The 18965-nt window shown below is 43.0% G+C and overlaps 1 protein-coding gene across 2 annotated transcripts in view; it reads left to right on the top strand.

Annotated features, from left to right (window-relative positions):
• SMC1 (structural maintenance of chromosomes 1) overlaps positions 1 to 13459 on the top strand; it is a 71850-nt gene extending 58391 nt beyond the window's left edge. For both annotated transcript variants that reach the window (XM_065428483.2, XM_065428482.2), the window contains exons 14-15: positions 5558 to 5738; positions 12442 to 13459. In XM_065428483.2, the coding sequence (XP_065284555.1) occupies positions 5558 to 5738; positions 12442 to 12504 (244 nt within the window). In that variant the 3' untranslated portion in view covers positions 12505 to 13459. The remainder of the gene's footprint in view (positions 1 to 5557; positions 5739 to 12441) is intronic.
• Positions 13460 to 18965: the final 5506 nt, after the last annotated feature.

The raw sequence follows: 18965 nt of genomic DNA, 5'->3' as shown, positions 1-18965 counted from the left end.
AGAGCGGTGGATTCGCCGCTGCGGTTGCTTTTTGGTCAAGTGGCGTAGACCGTTCAGGCATCTTGCGACATCACATGGAAGTTGAATTCTCTCCTACTTGCAGTTTGTGCAAGTTTTGCGAGCCAGCAAACCCAGCGCAGCACTACACGATAATGAAACTACTGAAATGCAAAAGCGTGGGTGACGCTTAGTTGAGCGAAAATGAAACCTTTCAACTGCCTGCGTCGTTGTTATAGGTGATTTCAATTAGTTTTTTCTAAAAAATGAAATAGAACTGGACAAGGAGCATTTTATTTTGTCTTATAATACTATACAAGAATGTTTCTTGCAGCGAATGGTTGAGTACTAGTGACAGAATTTAACTGAGGAGTGCTTTTGTCATTAAGTAAGTACTTGCCCGGGGGAGTCTCTAACTATGTCCTGTGTTTTCCTCAATTTCTCGATTATTAAGGCTCTGTTTGCGATAATATTGACTCCTTAGAGATTTTCGAGCATTAATCTATCACTTTAGCTTGACTTAATATTTGTCTTTAATATCCCTTTAAGATTCTAAATACTTGGTGTTCTATGGACAAGAAGTTATGGAAAATTAAATCCTTTGTTATATTGAAGTTCGTTATATCGAGATTTAACTGTATTCACATGCTCCTAGTATTTATGTATGTGCACTAGAAGTGAATATAAGAGTGTTAGCCTGGAAGTGTTTGCCAAGGCCGCCACTCGCGGCTTGGTGATGGATGTAGAACATCCTACCTCAATTCATCATGTGATAGGTGAACTTGGAAGAAAGCACCTGGAAATAAACCCTCGTATGCTACCTGAAGGCATGAAAGCTTCCAAAGACGAGACCCTTGTTATGTAATGAACATGAAATGAGGGGCCCGGTTATTGTAAGTCACAGCTGCATGAAGCCAGCATTCATTCATTTCATTCATTTATTCATTGATACATACAAGTACAAGACAAACTCGATAGACTGCGAGAAAATCATTTAGAAAAGTGTGCACTTTAACTATACCACCCATTTTCAGCGCACAAAGAGCCGAGCATTGCAGTTGCTCCTCACCTGCATGACCGACAGAACATGGTTTCTCCATCCATGGGGTGGCACTGAGACTCAGGAGTCAGTTGCCAGAGCAGCACGCTTTTGGCCATCTTTGCTTTCAGCATATTTCGTGCACTTCATGCAGTAGTGAATAAGGATTAGCGAAAGGAAACAAAGTAAATAATGCAGCGAGAAAGCAATTATAGTCAATTCACAATGTGGGGCAAGCAGTGTTCAGTAGGTGTCGCTGGTTTAGAGGTGAAGTACAGGCAGTAGTGTTGCCAGCAGATGTAGTGTGAAAATGTATGCAAACAAAGCAAAAACCAAGAGAAGACATGGAAAACGGCATTTCTGAGCCCCCAAAGCTTGGAAAAAGGCATTTGTAGGTCCTCAAGGAGCAAATCAGGCATGAAAGTTGAAATAGGCTCTTATATACAAAATTAACTCATTCTTAAAGTGCTTGGAGTGTCCTAATTCGTGCTTATGTATCAAAGAGGTCCGGTATCGACATAGACAAAAAAAAAATAAGGCAATTCCGTCCTGCGAAGGTGGATGATCGGCGGAGCTGTAAACATCCTGGTACGAAAACTTGTGGTAAAGACTTTGCTGGCATCATGCAGTGTCACTTAGCAACGACGGGCACAATTGCTTTATGGTCGCTGTGGTATACACTGATCGGCATACTCATAGCTGCAAACGCATTCTTTGGTAATGTCAAATTGATGCACGTATGCCACTGGGTGGTTGGTCGGGCCGGATTGGTGTGGCATCGCAAGCGATTGTCTACAACAAGAGACACGTAAATCCCTCCCTTTTCGGTCCCGACACATCTACATTGAAATCATCAACAATGACCACAGGGGTGGTGTCATTGCAACCAGCCTACGCGAAGTGAGTGGCCATGAACCTTACGGGGCTATGAGCCATTGCACTTTTAGTTTGCCTATGGGGGTATGCCTATGGGGGTATGCCTAGCTTGCCTATGGGGCCATTGATGATGATGGTTTTCGACATGCTGTTCTGTCTGTTGTATGCGTGATTAGGAAGAATGTAAGCACTGATCGCCTCACATTGATGAGTGCCTATAGCCTTTGCCTTACAGGGCTATGAGACATTGCATTTTTTGCTTGCTTACGGAGGTATGAGTATGGGGGTGGGCCATGATGATAGTTCTTGTGTGCGGACACAAAAATTCTATGGTACCCTAGCTATATACAGCTCCGCTGTATAAATAAGTATTTTGCCTAAAATTCTGGTCTCTAGTTATCAGCAACAGCATAAATGAAGCAGTGACGAAGCATCATCTCCTGAGAGCGGCGTAGTAATTGCCAACTCTACAATTTTGCGTGGCAGTGGTACGTTGTGCTGCGTTTATGCCATCTTGGGCCAGGTGAATATTGACAAGTAACGACCAGCTAGCAGCGCTTGAGCAGCCATTAGTCGTGATCGTCCAAATAGATGTAGTGCACATGGTGCCGCATGGACAACTGTGAAAAAACTGAAGTGCCGCCATCGTGGCTTCCAAGATAACAGCCGCATGCACAAGTGCTATGGAATGAACTCAAGGCTCCATTGGATACTTTGGACGGATGGGAGTCAATCTTGAAGGCCATACTTTGTGTGTGCGACTGTGTTTGAAGTGTTCATCAAAACAGTATGGTGTTTCTGAAAATGTTCATTATATTCATTATACAGTCGACTCCCGTTAATACAAAGTTCGCGGGGACCGCAAAAAAACTTCAAATTAAACGAACTTCCAATTAAGCACAAAACACAAAAAACAGCACTTTATTTGTGGCGAAATCGAGTATTAAGAAAAATTGTCAGTCATCTTGCTTTGCGTCTTCTTGCAGAATCGCGCTGCTGAAAGCAAGTTCTGCAGGCTGTAGATGTAGGCTGTAGGCTGTAGATGTGGCGGAAAGCTTCTTCCGCGTTACCTTCAGCGGCAAAAAAGCGCTCCGCGAGAGCAAGGCCCGCAGCTACATCGGCAGCCTTAGGTTGCGGCTCGCCTTCAACGTCGTTGTCGCTTTCCTGGGTCGCTTCCCGGGGCCGAATAATCTCTACAATTTCGCTATCCGTCAGCACACCGCACGTTTCGACCGCCTTGTCTACGGCGACGTAATCTTCAAAATTGACGTCCTCGAGAGCATCACCAAAATCAGTGCCGTCAAGCTCGCTTGTTGACGCTTCCTCCGCTGAAATTTCAGAGGCATCCTCCGAAGAAGCTGCCACAAAACCGCAAGCCCTGAAGCAGTTTGCGATTGTTTCTTGCTTCACACGATCCCATGCTCGCGCCAACATGTGGATGGCACTAAGCAGGCTCACCTCGTACTTTGTGGAGCTATCCATAAACAAAATCATGCGCTCGAGGAGGTGCCGCCTGTACAGGACTTTAAAATTCTTGATGATGCCTTGGTCCATTGGCTGCAAAACAGCCGTTGTGTTTGCAGGCAAAAATGCGAGGCGTATTGCACTCAAGGCTGGCACATTCATGTGAGCACTGCAGTGATCGACAAGGAACAACACCTTGCGGTTCGAAGCAGCAAACTTGCGGTCCAATTTGCTTATCCAGCTCTTGAAGATTTCGGCCGTCATCCACGCTTTTTTGTTCGCCTCATAGTCCACAGGCAGCGTCTTCACGCCTTTAAAACATCTCGACTTCGCGGCTTTCCCGATCACAAGTAACCGACATCGTTCCATGCCAGTCATGTTTGCCACAATCAGCACCGACACTCTCTCCTTGCTGCGTTTGCCCCCAGCACAGTCGTCGTCCTTGAATGTCAGGGTCTTCTCTGGTAGAAGCCGATAGAAGAGTGTCTGCATTGAAGATCTCTTCCGGTCTGTATTCGGCGAGATATTCACGCAGCTTTCCGTCCTTCCACGTGGCGCATGTTTCCTGGTTAATGGACGCTTTTTCACCACACACGCTCTTGAAAACCAGGTCATGGCGATTTTTAAAGCGCGTCAGCCATCCATCTGACGAAACGAAGTCATCGATCCCCAACATTGCTGCAAGCGTTTGGGCTTTCATCGCAACGATGTCACCGCTGAGAGGAAGTTTTTTGCTCCTGGCCTCCCTAATCCAAACCAGCAGAGCCTTCTCCAACTCTGGGTAAGCGCCGGTGCGCATTCGCTTCCGAGAAGTCTTGAACTTGTCGTTCTCAAATGCATCCATTATTGTGCGCTTGTTCTTGATGTAGTTAGAGAGCGTGTTCGGCTTGATCCCGTACTTCCACGCCATGTCTTGTTTGGCGGCACCTCCCTTCTCAACTTCCTTCGAAACCTCGACTTTCGTTGCCAGGTCGAGCGTGCGATAAGAGCCACGGTTTGCCATGGCTATAAACTGCGCGACTAGGTACAGTCCATTCCGAATCACCCGTGGAACAACCTAGCCTACGACCTACCTGCACAAAGGCGCTCGACCAACACACGCCTCGACATACGCTGCGCACGCTGCAAGACTAATCTCGCACGATCTCGCCACTGCCAGTATGCAGAGCTGCGTGCACCTATGGCACCGTAGCAGCCGTAGCAATGAATAATCGCGCCGCTACAAGACGGATGGCGTTGCGGGCGGCTGCAGTGGCGATGACACCAACGCGGAGCACGGAACTGTTGCAACACTTGAAAAATTGCAGTTCGCAATAGGGGATCAGAAAATTTGGACGTGGTAGTTCATAGTGTTTTTTTTTCTTTTCTTTTTTCATTGGTTAACCTAGCTAGGATATTAGGCAGCATAGTAGCAAGAGCTTGGCGGCGCAACCCACCGCCCCGTTCCAAAGGGGACGCTCATAACATCCATCCATCCATCCATCCACTCGCGTGGCCTCTGGCGGGAGCCGCTTCGCCTCCCGCCGGAGTTGATCGCGGAGGCAGCCGTAGCAATGAATAATCGCGCCGCTCTAAGACGGATGGCGTGGGCGGCTGTGGTGGCGATGACACCAACGCGGAGCACGGAACTGTTGCAACACTTGAAAAATTGCACATTCTCCCAAAAAATGACGGTCACCTCGAGGATCCCGGCTGAAAATTAACTTCCAATTAAACAATATTACTGGATGAGGACTTCGAATTATCGAGCGATTTCTTCTATAGGATTACATGCAAAACTGATGGGACCAGCACTTCACTTCTAATTAACCGAAAATTCCAGGTAAGCGGCTTCGAATTACCGGGAGTCGACTGTATCTGGACATGGTATGAGTCAGCAAATGACCAATGCAATGAAATGTGGTTGTTATAAGTGGGTTTGACTGTTTACTCGTGGAATTAAATGGCAAATATATTTTAATGTAGGACACCCCGTATGGGGAATTACTCGAGAGTGGCATAGTGCGCTGCTATGCATCTGGTCGCTAAAGATATGGGCTCTGATATAAAAATACTGTCGAAACTATGCAGATGATGGTATGCATATTGGTTAGCCTTAAATTGAGGTGTTGCATTCTGTGAGCATAGCACGTATTTTGTTGAGACAGCGTTGTGGTCATCCCGCCTTGTGGTTGCTTGCAGCTACCAGCCGGCACCGTTCTTCGTGCTCGACGAGATTGATGCAGCATTGGACAACACCAACATCGGCAAAGTGGCAAACTTCATCCGCAAGCAGACAGAGACCTCCTTCCAGTGCATCGTCATTTCACTCAAGGAGGAGTTCTACAGCCACGCTGATGCCCTGGTTGGCATTGTGCCCGACGTGAGTGCTTCTTGCTGCATCATAATGTGGAACCCTTGTATAATGAATTTAACTGTGCCGCTCACCGAATTTAGATTTAACCCCTTACCACATAGTCTATGATAGACAATCGAATCTCGATAATTCAAACTTGAAGTAGTCCGAAAATTTATTTGACTTAAAAGAAGTTGGAATTTATTTTAATTAAAATTGAATTATTTTACATAAAAGAAGTTAGAAATTAAATACCTTGGAAAATATCTACAGAGGTTCCACAGCGACCCTAACAGACACACGCATGTATGCAGCGCAAACACCAGTATGAAGGTGCAACTCTTGCTCATTTCGAACAAGGAACTTTTCTGCTAAGTTGCAAATATTTATTCTGGACATTTTTTCCCCCCACTCATACTGCAATATTCAATCGGCATTCATTAAATGCCTGTGTATTGTATTGTTCATTTCGGTGTGGTTTCTTGTGCAAGAAAGTTAATTATATTGGTGCATATGAGTAACCTTCTATTTGCACATCTGAAGCGCATTATCCTGACTGCGCATTTGAAGACTGAAGTGGAAAGTGCCATACGTGTTGCACTTGTAATAGACGAGCACCGAAGTTGTTAGAAATTCCAGTGTTCCCTGAAAAAAGTTCTCTAGGAACTTTTCTTCGAATTCTTCTATCCAGATAATCTGCCGCCGCCGATGTTCAAATTCATATAATATACATAGTTTTATGTGAGTTTTAAATTGCTCACTTTATTTCGCCTGAGTATTATCCAACCTTGTATTTTAATTTTAAAAATCAAATGTAACGTTAATGTAATCCAATGTTATAAGCTTAACTGGAACGCGTTCCTTTCGTGTGAAAGGAACTTGTGTTACAGGAACTCATTTCAGTGAGCTTTTGTTCCTGTTTTAGAGGAACGTATATAGCACTGGTATAAACATATTAGCGGCAAGCATTCCACAGCAGCGTGTGGCAAATTTTCATCACAGCCACACTGCCTAGGCCATTAAGTCTAATCGGAGTCATCGTGCATTGTCGACTAAAGTTACAGTTTAGATGCCAAATCGACTCGCAGCACTCGGAAAGCCGACAGACTGCCTTGCAAACGAAAGCGAGTGCACGGGATGGCAACAAAGTTGTTCACGGGTGTCATCTTTGCCACACACGTACAGTACAAATAGAGTATTCAGTACACTCTAGTACGGTGGCCTCTTGTTCCCGGCGCCGTTCGTAGATGCCAGTTGGTCCTTTTTTTCTTCTTTAGCTTCGAGCAACCTGTCACAAGAGTAGCTTGAGGTTTACATGGCGGGTGCAAAAGTATCATGGCCAGTTGCACCTATTTGCGTGGACGGCGGTTGAAGGAAGAGGGGGGGTAGCGAATGTCAAGTGAACTTGCCGTTGCATTGCAGATTTAAGAATCCTTGACAGGTGGCAAATCACGCCGAATCTAACCATACAATGAAACAGCGCATACGGCGCCTTCTCTTTACTGTTGGCAAAGGCTACGTGCGGAGTGGAGCTATGGTGATCGAGTTACGTGATGCATGGTCCTTTTAACTGTCGCACAAATTGGCCTTACAATAATCCACCTGCCGTAAAGTTGAGATAGCCCTTCAGTACATCGTAGAATAACAGGAAAGTTATACAGTCAAGCCCACATATAACAGCCCTGCTTAAGACGATCTTTTGCTTAATATGAGCGAGAGCCGTGCGACCGTCAAAATATACATTATTTTGATGGCATAAAATCGCACGTATAACGAATGTCATAGAGCCCTGTTGATCGGTTGCAGCGAATGGATGGCGTAAACTCGCTGCCATGATGCGAAATAACGGCAACCTTAGACCCCTTTGCACGCAGTCTGTTTTCCCAAGCTTTCTTGGAGGTGAATCCATTTCATGCCCCTCTACCCTCTCCCTGCCGTCACATGCTGTCCACAAGTGTGGCTTCCAAGATCACTCTCCTGCTTGTCCTCTCAACTCCGCTCCCCTCTCCTGATTCTTTGTTGCACTCCCTCGCTGCCTCGGCGCGCACGCTACGGTGCCGGCTTAAGTTCATAAGTTTTGTTTTCTGGCCGTTACCGCGAAGCAGGCCTCTCCACACTAGTCTTCATGCTTCCTCACTTCCGCACTTTGTTCTAATCGGGGAATGAGAATGCCATGCCTGCAGCGGTCACAAAACGAAAAGCGCTCAACATGGCATTGAAGCAAGCAATTTTGAAGGAAGTGTCTCAAGGTGCTAAAAACAGCGAGTTGGTGAAGAAGTACGATGTGTCTAAATCAACTATCTCGACGATTCTAAAGAACAAAGAAAACGAACAGAAAGTGCCTGCGGAAGGCCACCAAAGCGGACGTAGAGGACGCGTTGCTTAAAGCTACACGGAGCAGGACGTCTATAACAGGCGAACCAGCATTATTTTATCAGATGCTACCGGACAAGAAGCACGCCTTGAAAGGCAGCTCACGTGCCGGCAGCAAGCACAGTGAAGTGCGTGTTACAGTACTTCTGTGCACTAATATGGATGGCAGTGACTGGCGCGTGCCCTTTGCAATTGGAAAATCAGAGAAGCTGCATTGCTTTCGGAGCTGTGTACCTGTGCACTATAGGCACAGTACTATGGCGTGGATGATGTGCAATTTATTCGCAGAGTGGTTGGGCAAGTTTGACCGCGACGTGCAGAGTCAAGGAAGGCGCGTGCTGCTCGTGCTCAACAACTGCTCAGCGCACGTGCAAAATTCTCTGACGGCAGTTTCTCTACTTTTCCTGCTGCCCAATACCACTTCGAAAGTGCAGCTACTTGATTTGGGCACAATGCGCGCATTTAAGGCATTGTATACGCGCCGCATTGTGGAGCGCTTGCTCATCGCTGTTGACTGCCCGGCCGCCAACTTGCCGCTTCGAGTTTCACTGTATTCAGCCGTTGAGATGGTGAAGGCGGCCTGGGCGGAGGTGACGGCTGCTTGCATGTGGAACGGTTTCTGCAAAGCCAGTTTCATCGACGCAGTGCCTGATGCAGAGCTTGATGCTTACGAAGATGATTGGTTCGGTGGCGATTTGTGGCAGCACGTCGACTCTGACATGGGGGTGCTTCCGACACTGGTTTGAATGACTGTGATGAAGACGCTGATATTGCGGAACCGTGCATGGACGAGGGCATCGCTTGCGAAGTGCGGGTGGAGAGCGACGCAGAGGAATCTGGTGATGATGAAACTTTGGAGCTGCAGCACCCATAAGCATGCCTGTAGCAATAGGCTACATAGAGAGCCTCAGGCAACTTGTCTATGCCAAAGGCCTCGGCGAAGTACACTTCTGTTTTAATTAAACTGGAGACCGCCCTCATTGGGTCTGCACTGCAGCAACAGATGAGCATCACGAACTTTGTTGCAAATAAATTTTATGTTTTGAATAGCCAGTCTTTTTCTCTTTAGCTGTCGTCCACTTGCTACGAGCTTAGGGGTATAACGAACAGACGCCACATAATGCTAAGGTTCGTTATAATCGGGCTCGACTGTACTTTCTATGCAATAAATAAAAGATTGGCGCAAAACACAGGCCCCCTATCAAACAGAACCTGATTGGTTTCACAATGTCACTAATTTCACTAATTTATTAGTTTCAGAGGGGAAAAAAAGCACTCGATTGTAATAAACATAAATTCTGTTGATCAAAAGTATTTTCCAGACCTTCATATACATTCTGGAACTGAGCTGTAATCAGTGCTGGCATACTAATTTGGTGTCCCCTTTAATGTCTTAGTGTCTTCGTCGGCCGGTCCAGATTGTATTTCTTCAAAAATGCTGAAGTGTACAGAAGTTTATTCTGCACTGATATTGTCAAAGCTTTTTCAACAGTCATTACAGATGTCTACACTACCCTCTGATTGGAAGATAGGGAAGGTGGTCCCAGTGCATAAATCTGGTGATGTACATTCCCCCAATAATTACCGCCCCATATCATTAACATCCATTCCAGTAAAAATCCTAGAGCATATAATATACTCGCACCTCATTGAATTCCTTGAGTCCAATTCCTTCTTCAACATTTATCAGCATGGATTCCGTAAAGCAGTTTTGTGTGAAATGCAATTGTTATGTTTTACTAACGACTTGTTTATTAACGCGGATCCTGACTTTGATACATATTTAGATTTTGCTAAGGCATTTGACTCCGTTTCACACGATCTACTTATCTTCAAGCTTAATCAACTTAACATAGACCCCAATGTACTTGCATGGATTAAGGAATTTCTCTCTAACCGTAGTCAGTATGTGACGGCTAACGACTTCTCCTCACGTAATTCTGCCGTAACATCTGGTGTCCCGCAAAGGTCCGTTTTGGGCCCTCTGCTCTTCTTGATTTATATTAATGATGTTCCTACTTGCCTTTCTTCCTCAACTGTCCGACTGTTTGCAGATGACTGCGTGGTTTACCAGAAAATTACTAACCATGACGATTATCTCAATCTGCAACGTGATCTACATAGGGTATTTGAATGCTGCAGTCAATGGCTCATGACACTTAGTACAACTAAATGTAGAAGTATGCAGGTTTCTCGCCACAGCACTAATCATTGTCCGCGTACTTACCGCCTCAATAACATTCTATTACCATCTGTTGACAGCTATAAATACCTTGGTGTTCACATTTCCTCTAATCTATCGTGGAATACGCATGTAGAATATGTAACTAACAACGCCAATCGCATGCTTGGTTATCTGCGTCGAAACTTTTTTGATGCCCCATCGTCCCTGAAGTTAACACTTTACAAAACCTTGGTACGTTCTAAATTAGAGTACGCATGCGCCATATGGGATCCTACTCAGACTACACTCATTCAAACTCTTGAAACCATTCAGAATCACGGCGCACGTTTCATCTTGTCAAATTATTCACGTCATTCCAGTGTCACATCTATGAAGAAAACCCTAAACTTGCCTGACCTTTTGTTGCGTCGAAAGTCATCTCGCCTCAGCCTTTTCATAAAATATATTATTATAACAATGAGATGAAGGACGTTTTGTTTCATCCACCTCATTACATTTCTTCAAGGACCAATCATCGCTTCAAGTTGGGGCTACCTTCTTGTCGCACAAAATTGTGTAATGACTCTTTTGTTCCTAGAACAAGTGTCGCATGGAACCACCTTCCCTCCAATATCGCCAGCATTGCTGATGACCACCAGTTCAAGATCGCTTTACAAGACGCCTTGTAATACTTCTGTTTGTTTGTTTGCTGCACGCCTTGCCATTTCTTTCCCACTCCTTTCTGTAGTGCCTTTGGGCCCTGAAAGTATTTTAAATATATTAAATAAATAAATAAATAAATAAGAGTAGACCGTACTCCATGTACCTATATCTTGATTTCTATGTACCCACATTAGTGATAGCTTGATACTGTATTGTTATGCAGTGCTAGGAGACTTTCGAGCCTGTGCAGCACCATATTTTTCGCCCAGTATTTGTAAGCATTAAATTCTGTGAAAATTTTATGATATTCGATATCTGGTAATTTTTGCTTGATTCAGTTCAAAATCTGCTAATTGCACATCCCTGCATATAGCAGATGATTGATGGTTAGAGCATCAGGATTAGGTTACAAGAGGAGGAAAAGGCAGTTGGCGACGGCAGAGGTATAAGTGGCATAGTGAGAAGAGGAAATTGCAAGCGCAAGATGCCGGAGGTTAGCACAGGACTTCTAGTAAGTGGAGGTCACAGGCCTTTGTCCTACAGTGAACCTGAATAGGCTGAGGGGTTCCCTAGAGGTAGACCAAACAGCACTATGAAGCTATAACCGTGGTGTATACTAAATGGACATAAGAAAGGCAACAGGATGAATGACAGTAGCGTTTGTTCTGTCACCTTTGTTGCTGGAGAGGGTAGGTGCTTTGGCAAATTAGTCATTCACAACTAAACGAGCACAGTGTGGAAGACGGAGAGCAAAACAGCTTCTTTTTTGTGTTTGTCTTGGCCACTGTGCTCTTTAGTCACCTTTCCTAGGTGTGTTTCGTAACATTCTGGTTATAGCTTCAAATCAAGTATAAACTGACTAACTAGTCCAAGAACATGTTGAGCTGCATCAGTAACTCACACTTGTGCAACAGCAAAGCAGCCACTGTTGCTGTGAGCGTTGGCTTGGTAAGCCAGAAGAGACACAAAAATTAGACAGGTGGCTACACTATCAAGAAGTTCTCGCACCAGCTTGCTGTGGTGTCATAAATTTTTACAGCCACCACTCAGGTCTGATAAATTGTTTATTTGTGGGAGTAAATCACATTTTAGAGGGAGCGCTTACTCAACATAGCAACTTTTAAGGACTTCTTTTTTTGCACCAAAACAACCCAACTACAAAAAAAAAGAAATAATTTGAGATCTACGATGCAAGGTACTGGCATAAAAGTTAGAAAAAGGGAGGAATAAATAACACAGTACTGCATGTTGCTGGGTTAGTTGTTTCATACCTGTTACAGTGGAAAATATGGGAAAAACGAGTACACAAACAACTGGACAGGAAAGAATGTGGCTTTTTTCTTGTTTTTGGGTCTTTTCTACTACAAGAAAAAAAAAATGGGTTTGACTTTTACTCTTACTACTAGTGACGAACTGTTTTCTGCCGTCTATATGAATGTAGAGTTTTTGAAAAGTACTTTCGCAGTCTAAATTTATTTACCATTGCTCTGCAATGTCCCTTTAATAACGAGTTTGTACGCCTCTTTGCAGCCTGGTGAATGCACCATCAGCCGTGTGCTGACCATGGACCTGTCCGAGGTGCCCGAGGGTTGAGAGCAACCTTTCCCACTGCGACAGTGTCGGGGGCGGGAGAGGGGTGGCACACAAGTGCTGTGCAACGGCCAGAGAAAATGTGCGTCGGGGTGCGCCTCTGTACAGTTTTTAGAACGGTGTTTTAGCCGTGACGCGTGCCTATCCAGTTGGCATTAGGGCATATATTTTAAGTGTGAGTGCCTGCTCCCCTGCTGCTCTGATCTTTCTGCCTGTCGCATAGCCATCTGTTTGTGAAAAAAAAAAAAAGTTTGGTGCGATGGGAGCTCTGTGGATTGCATAGGTGCATTGTGTGGAGCATTCATCACTGTGTGCAGTCTCCATAAGGCTATTGTGCAACACAAACCGAAGCATGCCCATATTAGTGCATCTACAAGAGGCAAGTTTCACATCTCTGTCAGTTCGCGTGTGGATCAGTGGAAGCTCAGCAGGAGTGCCACACTGGTGCATTTTGGTTGTACATTCATTCCCTCATTTTTTAATCACTTTTACATTGTCTGCATTGCTTGTACATTGCAGCACTTTACACCAGCCATGAAGCAGCAGGGGAACTTCTTTGTTGAGAGTTCACTGTTTAGTTGTTTTAGTATGCGAGGAAATTTTGCAGTTAGATGCAACAGAAGCCTTATCTTTTTTATTAACTTTTAATTGTCAACTTTCGATTGTATAGCATATACATTTTATGAACATATGTAAGCTACTCTAAGTATTGCTGTTCGGGCACCATGGTGTGTGGCCTGGGCAAGTGATGCATTTTATCCTGACGAACTCTCTAGGGACGGACATCTTGCAGGCTTTTCTTCTGCATTTTAGCACTTTTTTGTTGTTTTAATTTGCATCTACATCCTTTTAACTTAACTGCTGCTGCTTCTGGAGGCTGTAGGAGTAGTGTGCAAGATTGAACTGAACATTTTATAGCCTGCTTTGGGTTTTGAAATAAATGAAATTTTTTCGTCCAGCTTGTTGCCTGTCCTTACTAAATTTTGTGGGTGGCTTATTAAGAGTCACTGCTTGGCGTGACTGAACCTTGAGAACACACACACACAAGAAAAAAAAAAAGGAAAACGAAAGAAAACGCTGTTGAGTTCGACTTCGTCTCCGTGTTCCTTGCCTTCTTAGTTCTGGCATTGCACTGACAACGCCCTGTGCAGCTAATGGGATACTAAAGAGAACAATAATGTGAGCTGTTTTGTGTTGTATTGGCAAGTTACAGGTGTACAACATAAAAAATGCTGCTCACAAACGACGTCATTTGTGCAAAAAGTAGAGACTGCGAAAATGTTCATGAATGCCGAGCTCCCCATACACTGCACTGAAAAGACCAAAAGTTTCAGCAACATTGAAAGTGAGCAGGCTTTGCTTGCCAAAACAAGGTTCTCTCTTGCTCTGAATAGTGCTGAATAACACTGCTAACTGGTCAGTATTCACAGCTGAAGAAAAGTGAAAGCACTGCCGCACACATAAGAGGCACAGGACAAGCTCCATTTCACGACCGGTCAGCAAGCCAAGAATCTGTCGTCTTCTTTATTATTAGCATACATGTTTACACAGTGTGTAGTAATTAGCGTTTACTTTTCTTTTTTTACAAGCTGGTCATTTGCATGTCTAGTCATTTTGAATTAACTTCGATACCGACCTGATTGTTGTGCAATACATAAGTGCAATCCTACAGAGGTTTGGAAGCTTTAGTACAGCACTCGCTTACATTTAAGAACGTACCAAACGACAGTGTGCAAGCTTTCAAATTTGTTGTTTAGGGAAATATCTGATGAGGTAGCACAATTGCGACTAATGCCCATTTATGGGCACAGCTATGTCTTTCCTTCGGGAGGGGTTTCTCTTTCTATAAGCTGTCTGTTTCGTCGGAGCATACGTGACCATTCATTATCAAAATGAAGATTTAGAAGGCAGTGATCCAGTTGGCATCTGTGTATACCGTCAGACCAGAATAGAAATTTGAGTCGACTGTAGCGATGGCAGAGTGCAAAAAAAAAGCACTGCAGATGGTGGCACTACTGGATTCACTGTTGTAATCAAGCATCCCAAAAGGTCACACAGTTGTAGTATTGGTAAATAGTATAGAGAAATACTTGTTACTGAATGACCTGTCCGAGCAAGGTTCAGCTGGAAAAGTGTGGTTCCTGGAGCAAAGCAGCGTTCTCACCACTTCCCAATATTTAAGTCTGCTGTGGCAGGGCAGAAAAGTGCTTCATCTTTGCTTCAGCTGCACGATTGATTGTGCATGGCCAGCAAAGCGAAGCATTCGAAAACCGTGAAAAGATATTCACATTTGCAAACAGCGACTATTTGATTCGAGGAGCGACTCAAATAGGAAAGACAAAATCAGATTCGTTTTCAATATTCACACCCTCGTTGCCTGTCGTAGTCTGCTTGCAAGCACTATTAAATGTTGCCACAGGTTTCTTGCCATTTATCATGAATCATTGTAAGCAAAACATTCTGCATGAAGTTTCACTCGCTATGCCTAAGAACATTAAATATGTTTTATATATAATATTTAACGACCAAGGGTGAAAGGAACACATTGGTAATAAACAACTTTCGTAGAGTTCATTAGAGCTCTAAAGTGGCTTTTTCATAACCTTGGCATGCACCAAGAAATCAAAGGGTGCACTGTTCCTTGCATGTCACCTATGCTGGGCACAAAAGCCAAATAGAAACTAAATTATTTTCATGGCATTCATTACACAGCATTACATTAGCTATCGAACAGCTAGTGGCTACATTGCAGCATGTGGGCTTGCTGTTTACGTAAAGAACTTCAAAACCACAGCTTTGGGGGTGGGAAACAGTTTATTTCATACAGAGCTTCAAAGTTCCACACAAACTGTTACAGTTCGCATACAATATTCTGTTGGCCAATCTTGCGTGTCATCTGTTCGTGGATCTTGAAAACATGACCTGACCTAAAGCACTCAACAGAGGATCAGTCTTGGAGCTGGAAAACTTGTTTACGCTCCATCTCGCAAACTCTGTACGGTGATGCGAAAGCTATGGTTCGTGTCAGTCAATCAGTAACAAGAGCCAGCTGCATCTGCCACAAGAGGGCTTGTCCACTGTGCACCATTTCGTCTGTGATGCTTTTATTCAGTCACTGCCAGCCCTGCTGGGTGACCAAAGGACAATGGAAGAGCGCTTCTGGTTCTTTTGTCTGGTTGGCTGATGCAATCCATAGCTTTCACTGCACTGCATGGCATTAGAGAGTTGAAATACAGGTAGTTTTTTTTTTTTTGAAAGATTGAGATGCAGCAGTAATTGGTACAAAAAAATTTACAGAACAAGATATTTTAGTCCTTGATACTATTTTAGCACAGCCTGAAAAGAATTTGTTAGTAGGGATTGCAAACAATGTGAAGGCACAATGCGACCTAAGCTTTGTACTAGGAATGTTTTAATAAAAACACTCTGATGTGGGTCCCATTGAAGCATGACTTAGCAAAGTTCGAAAGAAAAGGAAATTTGGGGCAGGTTTAACCTATTATCTAACGCCGACAAGAGGAAGCTCTTTGGGATAGGAATTTTACTAATTAGGTACGTATTCTGATCGTTGCACAATTTCCACTTCATTCGGCAATTAACCTCAGACATGCATTGTCTGAATTCATTGAGGTTGAGACAGCGCTTGTGTATAGATGTCTCTCTTCTTGTGGTCGTCTGTTTGTGCTGTTACCTATATGTTTCGACTCGCCCAAAAAGAAGTATTGATGAGCTTGTCGGTGACAGACAACTCAATAAAATGTAACGTGTATACCAGTACAGATAATAATGCATCTAGTTGAGGTAGCAAAAATTGCATAAGGCTGCGTGAGAATTCTGCCCACGCAAGTACCGATTATCTTGCAATCATGTGCAAAAATGACAATTTCTGGTTTTCCTCCTCTTGTTTCAGTCTATGAGCATACAAAATTCACAAGTTGCATTAAGAGAGACCTTCATCTTGAGAGCTCTTATTTAAATAGTACGGAACGGAGAAAATTTTTTCAGCATTGCACTAATTTTTATTAGATTCGTTAAAAGTCTAAGTTAACATCTAGCAACTGTACGAAGCCACATTTTTATTTATTCCATTAAAAACGCTGTCACCTATGGTGGCAGCGTTTGAAGGTTGAAGGTTGAAGGTTGCAGGTTGCAAAATTAGGAAAGAAGAATGAAATTTACTTACCCAACTCAGCAATAAATAATGGTTGCACTATTCTGGAAAATGCACCGATTCAGCTTCAACTTCATTCATTCTTCTAGTATACACTAGAAACATCCTGGGCTAAAAGCTGCCATAAGCAGCTTGACTGGACCCAAGAGGCGTCGTACATGACAGTGCGATAACAGGGAGTACTTTGTGACGTATATATATGTTCATATATAATGTTATATATAAGCCTCTTGACAGGGTAATTGTCTTGCAATAGAGAAACACACAACATTCAAGTGTATATAATAAGAAAAAAAAGCGAAGGGTCGCCATACAATTAGAATCGTTATACATGAATATGTATGTTTACAAGTGAACAAAATACATCTTCATTCCCTGTGAGAAAAATTAGTGTGAACACAATTAGGGACTTTTGGCAAATTGTGTTTAATAGATGGTAATTTGTATTTAGTGTGAAAGCATAGTACATACCAAGGATCAGGGTTTCTAAGATTTACTAGTATGTTATGGCGCTGCAGGGCTGCTATGGAGGTAAGCCAATTTCTTAACTCTTCCTTTGCAAAGTAAAACATCTGTAAAACATGATATTCGTAGTATCGATCTACCCATATAATTTGGTATTTCTGTGATAAAGCTTTTGTCTTCGACAGGGTATCATCGGTATTGGCAATTAATGTGCTGGAGGAGTGTCTTTTGTAATGTAATCATTTGATTTTTGTTTGTTTGTGCTGTGGTCCCCCATACTAAACTACTAGATGCCTCAAACTAATCGAGACATCTAAAGCAGGCAAAACTTATTTATTACAGACCACTCTAAAACAGTCCAATAATTTTAAAGTAGGACTTCTCCAGAGACCTTGTAAGCATTGAGACAAATTCATGCGAGCTGTTAACTTTGAATCACAAAGGTACACCTTAGATGCTCTAGCTGATGCAGTTCACAGAAATACTATGTCTGTTTTCATGGGAGATTTACAAATCTGTTAACTTTGTGCTTGTTTCTATTTAACCAATCTTGGGGAAGTTTCGTAAAAAAATATGAGGCCCTTAATCAAAATTAGGCTCCCTACAGTTGGAGAAATCTTGATTTCTCTCTTAAATGCTACAAATTTTGCTGGAATTGTTTGTCTAGAGCAAGCATTTCTGCACTTTACATTTGCATAGGTGAAATAGGAGTTGCCCTTGGAAATAAAGCTTCCTCAAAAACTTCAATTGACAGCATGTGTTTGTGCTTCTATTTTTGTGTTCAATATGCAACCATGCATTTGAATAGAGGATTACATTTTATGATTACAATTACCAACAATGTAATCTACAGTAAAAAACTAACCAGGATGATGTGACTTAACTACAACTGAATATACCCCAACATCAGCAATAGTACCGTACTTGTCATATGAAAGTAAATATCAACTAGACAAAGCATGTAACATTCACAAATAGCCTCATTTATTTATCTAACCACTATAGTATTAATGCGGAAATCGATTTCATCTATACCTTTAAAAACCTAGGCTTTTTTCTTAGCTCAGATTTGATCTGCTGATGTACTGAAAAAATCACTGAAAAAACTCAGTCTCCTCAAAAGGTGCCTATGGCTTGCATATAGTGAAACCAGGCTGCAAGCAGATCTCTCTTTAATCAGGCCATCACTGGAGTACGCTTTGATCATTTGGCATTCTTGCCACGATAACCTCATCACCTCATCGACATGCTTGAAGCAGTACAAAAACAAGAGGGCAAAGTTCATCACATCATGTTACTTATGTTATCATAGTACGTGTACATTCAAATAAAGGTTTAAAATGCCATCACTTACGATGCACAGAAAAAGCGGCTGCTTATTATTTTTTCACGCATTTTATCACAGCAAACCACCCTTTGCTGTGACCTACATTCAATAGGCACATTATGATTCTGAGCACATTCACACAATCAAAAATTAAAATGTATCTGTGTGAACAGATAGGTTTCAAAACTCCCCCCTTGTGCTGTCAAATAACAAATGGAATTCATTACTACTAAACATAGTCACACTAACAGAGCTATCGTCTTTCTAAAAAGCATTGCTAACCTATTTAGAAAGCAGCAATGATATCCGAGATAATGTCTGCCCAATCATTTTTTTTTGATGCAGCTAATTGTCTTTTGTGCAGTTTCGTTGCAAAAGTTTCGCTTTTTACTTCAACTAGCTTTTTCTTTTTGATTAAGCTCACATTAGCTTAACCAATTTTGGTTATACACTGAAAGTTGTTACATGCCCTCTAAGGAGTGTTCTACAGCAATAATTTTT

Source organism: Dermacentor albipictus, chromosome 5 (assembly GCF_038994185.2).
Source record: "Dermacentor albipictus isolate Rhodes 1998 colony chromosome 5, USDA_Dalb.pri_finalv2, whole genome shotgun sequence".
Taxonomy (NCBI): domain Eukaryota; kingdom Metazoa; phylum Arthropoda; class Arachnida; order Ixodida; family Ixodidae; genus Dermacentor; species Dermacentor albipictus.
Note: the sequence above shows the minus strand (reverse complement) of the source record. Positions and strands in the feature narration are given on the sequence as shown.